This window comes from Convolutriloba macropyga, chromosome 6 (genome assembly GCF_964194025.1).
Source record: "Convolutriloba macropyga chromosome 6, txConMacr16.3, whole genome shotgun sequence".
NCBI classification, from domain to species: domain Eukaryota; kingdom Metazoa; phylum Xenacoelomorpha; order Acoela; family Convolutidae; genus Convolutriloba; species Convolutriloba macropyga.
In genome coordinates, this window is record NC_134473.1 from 26396763 (window position 1) to 26409323 (window position 12561).

A 12561-nucleotide genomic window follows, 5' to 3' on the forward strand; every position below is an offset into this window, starting at 1 on the left:
TGGTGCTCTGTCTTTCTTAAGATGTTTTCACACATTTTTTTTAATGACTTTGAGCTTTCAAAACGGGATAAACAGGTAATGCTCAGCGGGCATCAAGTTTCATTAGAGGGCCTTAGCCGTGTTTAGTATTCCTTGAAGTGCTTAGAGTGGTGAAGCTGCTAAGAAGGCCGTAAATCAAGGTTAAAAGGTCATTTTTAGTTGTTGAGCCCAAAATGCTGCAATTTTTCCGCGTTTTTTGTAGTTTTTCGAATTTTTATTTGGACCAATCTAAAATTGAGGATTGTGAAAGTTGATAAAGGTCTTTTGCAAGGCAAAATTACTTTTGTGACAAAACCATTTTGTGAGCTATATATTTTGGTACTCCAAACATAGCACTCAAAGTTATACTAATTTTTACATTTTTTTTGAAAATTTTTGAAAATTTTTGTCATTGTTTTTTCCACTCTACGTGCCAAGAAGCCTCCTCTAGGGTTTGATAATCGATTACTGAAAATTTTTTAAATGGCAACGGAATGGTTTTTAGAATTTTAATACCACAAAATTTAGCAATTTTTTGATAAATTTTGCATTTTTATCAAATTTTTTAAAATTTTTTTGAGTTTTTTCTGCCCTACGTCCAGAGAAACCTCCTTTAGGGTGTTATAGTAGGTTACTGAAAGCTTTTCATTGATGATGGAATGGTTTTCAACGTTTTTATATATAAATTTTAGGCAATTTTTTGATAAAATTTGATTTTTTAATGTTTTTGGAAATTCTTGGCATATCATAAGTTCTTCCAGCCCCAGGGGCCAAGGAACCTCCTTAAGGGTTTAATAATATGGTTTATGATTTTTGATATCATGAATTTTAGCAATTTTTTTTTAAATAAAACTTGCATTTTTTGTTAAGTTTATGGATATTCTTGTCATATGAGTTTTTCCAGCCTCAGGGGCCAAGGCAACTCAATAAGGTTTTGATAATATGTTAATTCATAGTTTTGAGATTAAATGGATTCAATATTTTACTCTTAAGAATATTAGAATTTTGTAAAAGTTACAGCTTCTGTTGTTTGAAATTTTTGTTCGAAGTTTGCCATTTTTTGAGTTTAACTAACCCCAGGTAACTGGGTGCCTCCTCTAGGGTTTAATATTAGGTTACTGCATGTTTGGAATGGTCAATAGAATGGTATTCAGCAGTTCATTTTAACGCATTTTTTAGAAATGTTTGTCTTTTTCTTTATTATTGTTCAGTTTATCTGCTGGTCAGGTGTTTCTAAGTTGTCCATTCAATTCTTTGGATTGTATTTCAGTACATGTCATGTTATGTTTTTTTAATTCGTTGTCTGCATCGATGATTCCTGCGACCATTGACTTTTTAATTTCGGTGTTATGAGAGAATTAAAATTTTCCTAGGCATGAACTTGGGCTACTCGATAATTAGACAATGAAAGGTTCTGAAGTTAATAATAATATCTATTTTAGCAATATTTTAATAAAGTTTGAATTTCAAATTTTTTGGAATTTTTTGCCATTTTCTAAGTTTATTGATCTTTCAGGGCTAATGAAATTTTTAAAAGGCTTTGATGAGTTACTAGACGTCTTCGAGAGGCAGGCAACAAAACTGCTCTGAACGTACTATTATTGCAAAATTTTGAAACTTTGATAAAAATTTGAAGTTTTTGGTTTTCTCAAAAATTTTTCTTTCATTTTCATCTTAAGTGGCCAATTAACCACCTTCAAGGCTTTTGCGTATTTTAATGCGTTTTCGTATTGGATGAGTTTTGACTTTTAAGGTAAAAGCTTCAGAAGTTATAGCAATGATTTTTTTATTATATTAGTTCCTCAGCTTTTACAATTGTTTGTCTTTTTCTTTAGCATTGTTCAGTTTATCTGCTGGTCAGGTGTTTCTAAGTTGTCCATTCAATTCTTTGGATTGTATTTCAGTACATGTCATCTTATGTTTTTTTAATTCGTTGTCTGCATCGATGATTCCTGCGACCATTGACTTTTTAATTTCGGTGACTTCTTATGCTTTGAATTTTAAGTTTGTGCACGTGACGTCATTTGTTCTGCTTTTATATCAATTAAGTGACTTACCTCACTTAAAAAATGAGTTCTGAACTGACTTAATGAATTTTAAATTGTTTGAACATTTACTAGTTTAAAATCAATAGTGCATTGCATCTAAGTAATGCCAAACGTATATGCCCTAATTCTTGAAAATGACAATCTGAATCTAACCCAAAATGTCTAGTTTTCTATAAGAGGACTGTTGGTGTATCTAATTTCTTTAGTTGTTTCAATTACATGGAAGGCCACTAGCGTCTATTGCGGCTATTTTCCGGTAATCTGCCTGCTATGTTCTTGACTAAATAATTACAATCTGATGAATGTTAAAATGGCGCGGAAGATAATATAACTAGCGGCAAAAAATTGCTATGATTCTTTTACCAATTGTACCTGAAGTATTAAGCTACAAAATCTTATAAATCCTCGTCATAACGCATAAACATAAACCTTGTGTTCACTGGACTACCATAGGACAGGAAAACCTGAATTGTTCCAACCTTCAATTTGGGCTTAGAACTTTATAATACCCTGGCCTTCTTGCTTAGCCAGGTTTTAGATATATTTTCCGGGGAGTTACCAAAGGTTACCATTGTAAAGGTTTTGAAAAATTGATTCAATTTGCAAAGATACTTTTTCAATTTTTGCTTTCAAGAGGAAAATCGATCACAGATTTCTCAAATTTTTTCTTTGCTTTTTCTCACCACCAGATTGCTTAAAATCGGTAACAATTTAGTATGTTAGTCTTTTCGAAATTTTCCTATATTAGTATTACTGGCTATTTTTGGCTTTTTAGAAAATAAGCAAACAGTTTTCATCAAAACATTCTATCGAAACTTTGAAACACAATAATAATCTTGTTGAACACTGTTCTGTTTAATTTTTGCCCTACGCTATCCGAACTTTGCCATACGATCTTCAAGTTTGAATTTTTTAATGAAAAAAATGGGTGTAAGTTCATCCAAAATATTAGTTTGCATTTCATGACATAGATAAGTTGCCTCTCAAAGAAAAATTTGATTGTTTGGCTGTATGAATGAATCAAGTCGACACTATTGTTGACAGGTAGTAAAATGTGGTTTCATTTTTAAGTTAAGCTTTGATAGAATTCTTTTCTGCGTTCACATAGCTTTTTAGAGTTAATAAACCTTTTGAAATCAATTTGTGGTAAATTAAAGAAAGCGTAAAACTTAGGCAAAAAATGTTCTTAAGACAGTTTTTATACAAAAGTTTGTTTAGTCAGTAGCCGGTTTAATGCCCTTATCGAAATCCTTTCTATGTTCTGTTTAACATCGTGGAGAATAACAGCAATTAATTACTTAAAGAAGTTTTGATCGAATGTCGACCGTTTATATTTGTAATTAATTCTGACGCCAAAAACAATATTAATTTCGTTGAATAATTTTCTTTTAGATTTTTGCCCTACACTATCCGATTGGTTAATTGCTCTCAAACGCAGTTTGTGGCAATTAGATTAATCAAGCTGTTTTTTCTATGACTCGAATTGGAGTATTGGTATTTTACAGTTTTTTTCCGAACTGAATAAAGTTTGCCCGTGACCTTAACTTTGGCTATTTGTTTTCGAACATTCACTTCTGTTTTCGAACACTGGAATTTATGTTGCCATTACAGTAATGTTCAAGATCGAAGAGTTATTTTGAGAAGTTTTCTTCCCTTAGCAGTGCCTGCTCCCTATCCAAATTTCTATAGACAACACCCCACCCTGTTTTATTCATCTACCCCCACTCCTCACCTAGCTTCCTCGGAGTTGTTTCTGGTATTTTACCGGCTATTTTTACGCGATTTTTTGCTTGACCGATATTTCGTCTGAAAGGTAACGACCAGAAGGTATTAAGTTCTTAGAGCCTTTGGGCTTACTAGACTCCAAGTAAGCGGTTAACCGAAACTGTTTTGGAGACATAAATTGATAGAGTGAAGGGAGGTTTGTTTAATTTGACCCATCCCCACGCCTCTACCCGTAACCCACCGCGCTCGACAATCACCTCCGCACCGTAACCAAGCAAGCTCGACAATCACGCTCATCCACGTGCCTCCGCCGCGCTCACCCCAATCCCCTTCAATTAAGCTATATCTAGCCTACCTCGGCTAGCCACTGAAAAACCAACCGCTCGTTAGTCGTTTGAGAGCTTTTCGCCCGACGTTAGTCGATTGTTTTGATATTGCGTAATTTTGAACTATTCAGTTCGACTTCTGTGGAAGAATTTGATGTATGAACAGAAAACATGAAGATTTGATAGATATGACCATTGACTGTCATTTGTTGAATTTCAGGATGATCCTTGTCTCGAATGTTGAGACCTGCGATTATTTAACTTAATGTATATGGTTTGGTGTAATAATGATTTGTAGGTATCAGAGATACATGTAAGTTTCTATATGAAGTTCAACGAACAGAGATGTTAGGGTTTGAGATTTGCTTTGAATTTAACAACTATGAATTAAAGGATTGCATATGATATGTCATCGCTATTAATTAAGCTTTTGAATGTGAAAACATTTCTTCGTTTTTCTGTTATTCTTAAATGGTTTTAACATTTTCAGATTATGATTGACCCTTGCGGGGGGCTAAAAATGAGACAAATAATAACGCTTTAAAAGGGATCACCCCGGCCAATGGAGCAACTGAAAACAGGTAATTTTTAATTGTTTACGAAACTAAGGGTTTCCTGAAGGGCAATGTAGCCGATGACTTAACATAGTTTTTTCGACCATGGTTTTCTTTTATGCTTTTGCTTTTCGTTCAGTCGTTATGTGAGCTTAAAAATTTTGTTTCTGACCAATGAAGCAGATGATTTCGAGTACAGTGTCGGCGATTTCGAGGAACACGATCAATATTTATGGACTTCTCAGGCTATTAAGCCCACTCACAAGATCTATATTTGTTAATTGCTATTTGAAAAGTTGAATTATATGTGCCTAATACTGTTCGGTCAATTTGGGCAATGCTCGTAAATAAGCCTTAAGGTAAACGTATTGTAGGTCCGATCCACGGGATGTCTCCGGGCATCTCCTGCAATGGAAACCAAGCGACGACAAATGGGGAGGTGGTGGCGGCAGTGCCTAATGGGAAGACCAAAGGAAGACCAACTGCCAATGGAGAAGGAGTTCAGTCGACAGACGAGGAGCTGGTAGTTCATGTCAAATCAGTACAGGGCAGACGTCGTACCATGGAGGACCGATTCCTTGTGCTGAATAACTTTGAACCAAATGTAGGTGCAATTTTATGTGCTCATAGATAGGAATGAAGATAATTCGCGCGCGCTCTGTTCTGGAAATCAAGATACCAATAACTGATTTTCACGTCAACGACGTTGTAATTCTGTACACATGATACCACATGATTTCACTGTATAATTCTGAAATTTCAGATTTTGAGGGAAGTCAGGTCATATTTGTCATTTGGCACAATATTTGTTTCGGAAATTGGTTCTGTTATCGAATCTGGCATCTAATTCAAATAATAAGTATCCATTTTATTGTGTAAGCTAATTTCACTTTTCCATCTATTGAAGAACATGCAAATCTTAATTTATGAAAAGTTATATATGTATTGCTACAGATATTCGGCGTGGAGACGATTCTGGCCGTTTTTGATGGTCACGGCGGATCCGACGCGTCGCAGTTCTGCCTGGAGAATTTTCAGTCTTTCTTCATGGGTGCCGTGGCATCAGCTACCAGCTCTAATGCTAATGCTACTTCTAACGGCACTTGTAACAACAAATCACATCATTCACAGGGGCCAAATGAGAAAACTGTTGTCACTGACAGCGCTTCACTTAATTTGAACCCGAAGTCCTCAGGGTTAGTTGAATTATTTTTTGAAGTGAGTTTTTTTGTAGCAGTTAAGAAGAAGCGGGTTGTTTTCAAGCTCACGAATTTTTTCATCTCGTCTTATAAGTTTGATCATCGGCATTTCTTCGGTGTTTGTTTTTTTTCAAATTTTAGATGATTAAACTGATATGAATTTTTTCAATGAGGATCCATATTTTTAGCTGTTTTTGGAAAATTTTGATAAGAAAAAAATGGCATTGCCAGCAAATCACAAGAGCTTCTGTGGAAGCGAGAATTAAAGTTGTTATACGAGTTCTGAGGGTGCGTGTTTGATGGGGGAACTGCAGCTTCATTTACGAGCAACTGCAGCGTTCAATATGTGAAGTGCTTTATTAGGCATATTGATCAATTTTCTCTTTAGTTGAAGCCTATATTCGCTTCTGTTCAATCATTTGGCACCTTTTTAAATGCTTTCAAAGAAGTGTAGCTGGTTTTCTTAAGCGATGCTCTCGTTTTGCGCATGAAAGTTTACTTTTTTAATTGAGTTTTTTTTGCCCTTGACTTCTTGATGTATGCGTGATCTAAATTTCTCTCAAACTTAATGTTGATGAATTGAGTCCCCCTGTTGTTCGAAAGCAATATATGTGACGTTAATGGATTATGTGTTTTGGTTTTTTATTAATAGCCGCCTCAGCTTCTCACCTATTATGGAGCTCCTATTTTTTTAATAGCCGCAGTCAGCCTCTCAACGGCTATTATATAGGCTCTCTCCTTTTGAAAAAAATGAATTGTTTTGGGGCTCTGTCTTTTTTAAGATCTGTTCACGCATTTTCATGATTTTTGAAGTGAAATTGGAGGAGTGATTTTGGTCACACCGAAACAGGAAGTTGAGAGAAAAAGCGAGTGGTTTTGCGTCGTGAAATTTTTTCAACCTAGTTTTAAAGAAGTGAGAGAACGATGTTTGAAAAAAATCGATTTATCGATTATGGTTCATAGCAATTTTTGTGAACGTGTTGGTCTTTTTTAATAGCCGCACAGCGATATCTGAGGCTATTATTGGCCTTCTCTTGGTTTTTTTTATTTCGTCGTCATAATTTTTGTTACGACCATATGACGTCAGCCATTTTTTGTTCATTCGTTCATGCAATTTCAACTGAATTGCATGTGTGACGTCATTTTTTGCTCTTAGTGGAGCGAGTTTTTTTGTTCATGCGCGTGATTAAATTTTTGGTCACACTTGACTTACCTCACTCTCAAAAATGACTTCCTCACTTTGAAATTGACTTTTATTTACTTTAATTCAAAGAGATATGGTCAAATGGGTGTGTATCACTCTAAATGAAGGTTATTTGAGATCAGCTAATAGAGGCAGCAATAACTTATACAGATTTTAAATCAAAATATAACAGATCAGCCTTCAATGAACAGACGAATTTTTTTGGTCTGTCTTTTTTACTGTTTTTTAGACTGCTGATCTACGAATCTATTGCGGCTATTTTCTGGCAATCTGCCAGCTATGTTTATGCCAATTTTTCGCTCGACCATTTTTGCGCTTTTCTTCTGGAACATTCTTTGACTTCTCAAGTGACTTTTTCACGCTTCCGTCTACATTTTTGAGTGATCTCTATTGTTCTCATCCGAAGTAAAGGTTGTTGCTAAAATAAAATCAATTTCAATGTATCAAAAAGTAGGGCCTGGTAGCCGAGTGGGCAGTGCGTGCCTCTGGTTAGGAATCGTGAGTTCCATGGTTCGAATCCCGGCGTGGCGAACTACTTTTGCACCCATAAAGTAGAATTTATCTAGGATACAGCCCCTGAATTAAATTGTCTCGCCTGTCGTTCAAGAGCAGTTCTTCCGACATTAGTCGGATTATGTTTTGTTAACATGCGGCAATTTCACTCCGATTTTTACTAGTTGTCAAATTTTTGAATCGGATTTTTCTAAATCGTTTTCCCAATCCATTTTTTTGTTTGAACCAAATTTCTTTTTCTCGCGAGTGGTTTTTTTGAGATGCGGCATTTTGACATTGATTTTCAGTTTTTCTTTATTGTTTGATCTGATTTTTTGGTAATGGTTTTCCAATTCACTCATAGTCCGTTCTAGGTCCGGTTTTTGTTTAGTGAAAATTTTTTTGAATTGTACGTAGGGACTTGTCCTGCTTGTTCTAATTGTCCTGTACCAATGTTAATTGATACGCTGGTCATTTGCAGTAGTTCTAACTTTCTCATTTTAATACAATTCTTAGGATTGTACTTCAAGATTTGTCCTTTTGTTTTGTAAAAAATCCGCTTTACCTTTTGATCACGTTTTTCGTGTTACCTAAATCACGATTTTCACGCTTGACTTTGGAATTACTTTACTCAGTTTCAACTGAATGGATTTTAAATTCTTTCACGTATTGAGTTACGTAATGTAGTGAATACGGTCAAAGACAAAAGATCAAAATCAAAAGAATGGGATGAACGCATGAAGCCCGGTCGTTAAGTCATAATGCATTAGGTTATCAAAGTTCATTAAAGTGATTACTAGCTGGCATTAGTTTTATGCTTAACTGTCTTCACTTTAGAAGCTGAATTAAGAGTAATTTTAGAATTTAACGGAATATGACGAGTTTGCACACCAGATAAGATCAACTTGACACCTAGAATTCTGTCAGGTTGTCTTTTTTTTCTGTCTCAATCGCAATGTGCGTCAAGCGGGCCTATTTTCAGGCAATTTGACGGCTATGTTTTTATTACAATTCAAAGAATTTGAATTGTATTGGGGCGCTGTCTTTTTTTTTTTTTAAGATCTGTTCACACATTTTCATGATTTTTGAAGTCAAATTGGAGTGGTGATTTTGGTCACGCCGAAACAGGAAATGGAGCGAAAAAGCGAGTGGTTTTGCGGCGTGAAATTTTTTCGCTCTAATTTTAAAGTAGAGTGAGAAAACGGTGTTTGAACAAAAATTAGCTTTCTCGCTTGTTGTTTTTTGTTCACATGCGGCAATTTCACTTTGATTTTTACTGTTTTTTCGATTTTTTGGATCGGATTTTTTTTCTAAATGGGTTTTCCAATCCATTCATAGTTCGTTCTAGACCTAGCTTTTTTTATGAACCAAATTTCCATTTCTCGCTAATGATTTTTTTTCTTGACATGCGACATTTTGACATTGATTATCTGTTTTTTTTTTTTAAATTTTTTTATCTGATTTTTTTAAAAATGGTTTTTCCATTTCGCTCATAGTCCTTTTTAGGTCTAGATGTTTGTTTAGTCAATGAAAATTCTTTGAATTGTTCGTCAGGACTTGTCCTGCTATGTTTTTTTACTTCGTCGTGCTAAGTTTTACTTTGTCGTATCTTTTCGCTTTACATTAGTTCACAGCTTGTTAAACATCTTGCGTGAATTCTTTTTGATTTCTCGAGGCTAGTTTCACTCTTCTCATTCTGCTAAAAGTGTTTTTAGTCAGCAGTTGCTCAGCAAAACAATTCAAAATGAACAGAGTCAGTATCAAAAACGAAATCAGAAATAGAAGCGGGATAAAGCCCACTTTTAGATGCCCGTTACTCGAACTTTTTTCTTGTTACCATCTCTAATGCTTATTGGTATTGATGCTAGCCCTTGTGTCCTCCCACTGCGAAACAGGAGTATGTTCAGCTCCAAAATGACATCAAAATAGTTCGCACTTTAAAATTGTTTGTACAAAAATCTTAAAACAATCTTTACTCTTAGTTCTCATTCTACTAAACATTTACTCTTATTTCAATCGTTTTTCTCTTCTTTCAATCCCAATCTTGGTTATGGGAGTCAACGTCGGCAATTTTCCGGCAATCTGCGGGGTATGGTTTAAAAAGTTGAGTTGTGTTGACAGGGAGCCGACCACATCCAACAAAGAATCATCATTTATCAACGGTGCCAACTCTCAACAACTCCCACCTTCATCCTCAAGCCATTCTTCTCAACAAAAAACGATTGAAGCTACTGGCGATTGTGGCAGTAGCAGTAAAAGTAGTAATAGCAAACATACTAATCACCAAACAACTATATCCGATGACTCCAAAAATGTCTCTTCTAATGACGGACTGGAGGGCACTGAATCTCCTTCTCTTTTATCTACTTGTCTCAGGAATACTTTTCTTGCCATGGACCAAGCATTCGCAAACAAATTCCCAAAAGTTGGTTCCGATTATTCTTCAAGTCAATTTCAGTCTATGTACCTTAGATTTCAAGTAGACGAGCTTTTATATCTATGTTCACAGTTGCACGAAACTCTTTCGTCTTTTTGCTCGAAACTCTTTCGTCTTTCTGCACGAAACATTTCGTTTAGGCTTAACTATTTTTAATTACTCACGAAGGAAGTTTGAAGTACTAATTGTAAACGCGTATCTTTTTTGTTCATGCAAAATTATCACTTGACTGTTTTGACTTCTTAGCGAGAACATTCTCGAACAGTCTTTCGCTGGCAGGAGCGATTTAAGTTGACCTTGCATCTTCTAAAACGGGATAAAGTGGTTAAGCCCTAGGTCATTAAGTTTCCGAGCAGCTCTCTTACAGCTATAATAAGGCAGACACTCATGATTTTAAGATCTTGAACCGCCCCTCTACTCTCCTTTTATTAGCCTCGCCCTCTGAGGCTAGCCTTCCTGTGCTTCAGCTAGCTAAAATCGAAGCCAAGCCATCTGTCGTTCGGGAACAATCCGTCCAGCGGTATTCGGTTACTAATAGCCACCGACAGCGTCTCAACGGCTATTATTAAGGCGCTCTCCTTTTTTACAATCCGGAAAAAGGGAGCGAAAACGCGTGGTGGTTTGAAGTTTGATTTTTTTCCAAGTAGCTTTAAAGTGGAGTGAGAAGTTGGTATTTAACAAAATTTTAGTTTTGAAAGAATTTTTTGTCGTGCCGCAGTTTTAGTGTTTTAGTGTTTCTTCTCTTGAGTGCTATTAATATGATGCATATGTGGTTGCCATTTTGATATTTGCCTCTTTTTGTTGTTTTTGTTGTTTTATCACCTAGTATCATTAATGACAGTATCATTGATTGCTAATCGGGCATAAGTGAACATAATTAAATGTTTGAGTGTATGGCTGGCGGTTTTCACGAGTTTGACACTATTAGTTCTATTATTTTGTCGATTTTTTAAGTTTCAAGTTTTTGTTTTCTGATCATTTAATCTCATTAGTGATGTGTCTCTTAGTTGTTTATATGAATTGTTTACTTGTTTAATTGTTTACTGTGTATATCAGTTTAATTGTTTCAGTTTAAAGCTTATTCTTTCCATGACTTTGACTTTTATTGCTTTCACAAGTTTTGTCGAATTTTTGACGTTTACGAGCTTTTTTGCCGAATTTTTTGTCTGATCTCGTTCTTCTTTTTTGACTATTCTCATCGATTGCCAAAAAATTCCTAAGGTAATGGAATTCGTTTTTTTAGCTGTTTTTAATCTTTGATCTGTACTCTGTTCGTTTTCAAAAGATTATACTGAATTGTTGTTTTGTTTGTATTTGTTGTCCTTGTTGCGGTTTCTATCACTTAATTTGCCTAATGGCAAATTTTATCGGTTTCTAATTGTAAATTGGTGAATCTAATTAGTCGGTTGACTTCATAGCAGCAGTTTTTAAGATTTTGACAGCTGCTTTTTGAAAATTAAAAGTTGATTTTTTGGTCCTACGTGTTTTGTTTTTCTTGTGGTCTTATCGCTTAGTCTCAAAAAAAAACATTCTTATTGGCCTACGAGTGAGGCGTAGTTTTGATCATTTTGTTGGCTTCAACTTGAAGCTGGCGTTTGCATTCACTGAAATACCTTTTGTTTTTAAAACGTTTCTGAATTTGAATCTTGTCTTCTGCTGTTCTTTTGTCTGTCTTAGTTCTATTGTTACTATTTTTGAGCCCTAAGAACTGCCAAAAATTGTTTTTATATTTTAAAGTTATGTGATGTGCTGTAGCTGAGGGGTTTTGGCTGGTAGTTGTCAGGTTCTCTTAGTGTGGCGTGACTGCTTTTCAAAATTTCTCATTTTCGCCAAGTTTATTCAGTTTTGCCTTTTTTGATTTGTCTGTCACTGCACTGATTCCCACAAGGTTGTTTGCACTCATTCTAAGGACGCATAGGGTCTATTTGTTCAGAATTTTTTGCTATTTTGTGATACCTAAAACACTAAATCTTGGAAATTTTGTAATTGTTTTAAGATTTGGTTCATTTTTGCGCATAGAGTCAGGGGCTTTGATGATTGTCTGTCTGCTGTTGCTCCAGAATTTTAGTTGTCGGGTTATTAGTTACGCGATCAATTCTTTGTATTGTATTTCAGGACTTGTACCGTTTTTTTAATTCGCTCTACTTTTTCAACGCATTTCTGTTGTATTCGAGGTAAGATTTTCACGGGACAAGTAGCGTACTTCACTCACTGTTTCCACTGAATGAATTTTAAATTCTTTTACTCGTTGAGTTACTCAATGAGATAATGAGGTTAATTTCAAATGAGCAAAATCAAAAAAGGGATACACCGGTAAAGCGTAGTCATTAAGTCATAGCGCATTAGGTTATCAAAATTCATTAGAGTCATTGCTATCTGACATTAGTATTAAGCTTAATAGCTTTCAGTCTAGAAGATCAATTAAGTATAGTTTCTGAATCTAACAAAAACTGCGCACCAAATTAGAACAGTTTGGGACCCGCAGAAAATTGCAATTGCTCTCTATTTAATTTTTCTGTTTCAGTACCGATGTGCTTCAAGCGCGTCAACGGCTGCTA

General features: G+C 35.2%; 2 protein-coding genes across 2 annotated transcripts in view; one reads left to right on the top strand and one right to left on the bottom strand.

Annotated features, from left to right (window-relative positions):
* Positions 1–12561, bottom strand: part of LOC142341598 (uncharacterized) — a 107533-nt gene that overhangs the window by 69801 nt on the left and 25171 nt on the right. The window lies entirely within an intron of this gene.
* LOC142341597 (uncharacterized) overlaps positions 1–12561 on the top strand; it is a 92813-nt gene that overhangs the window by 28470 nt on the left and 51782 nt on the right. Inside the window, exons 2-5 of the mRNA XM_075392678.1 lie at positions 4606–4698; positions 5046–5275; positions 5626–5867; positions 9688–9991. Coding sequence (XP_075248793.1) covers positions 4680–4698; positions 5046–5275; positions 5626–5867; positions 9688–9991 — 795 coding nt within the window. The 5' untranslated portion in view covers positions 4606–4679. The remainder of the gene's footprint in view (positions 1–4605; positions 4699–5045; positions 5276–5625; positions 5868–9687; positions 9992–12561) is intronic.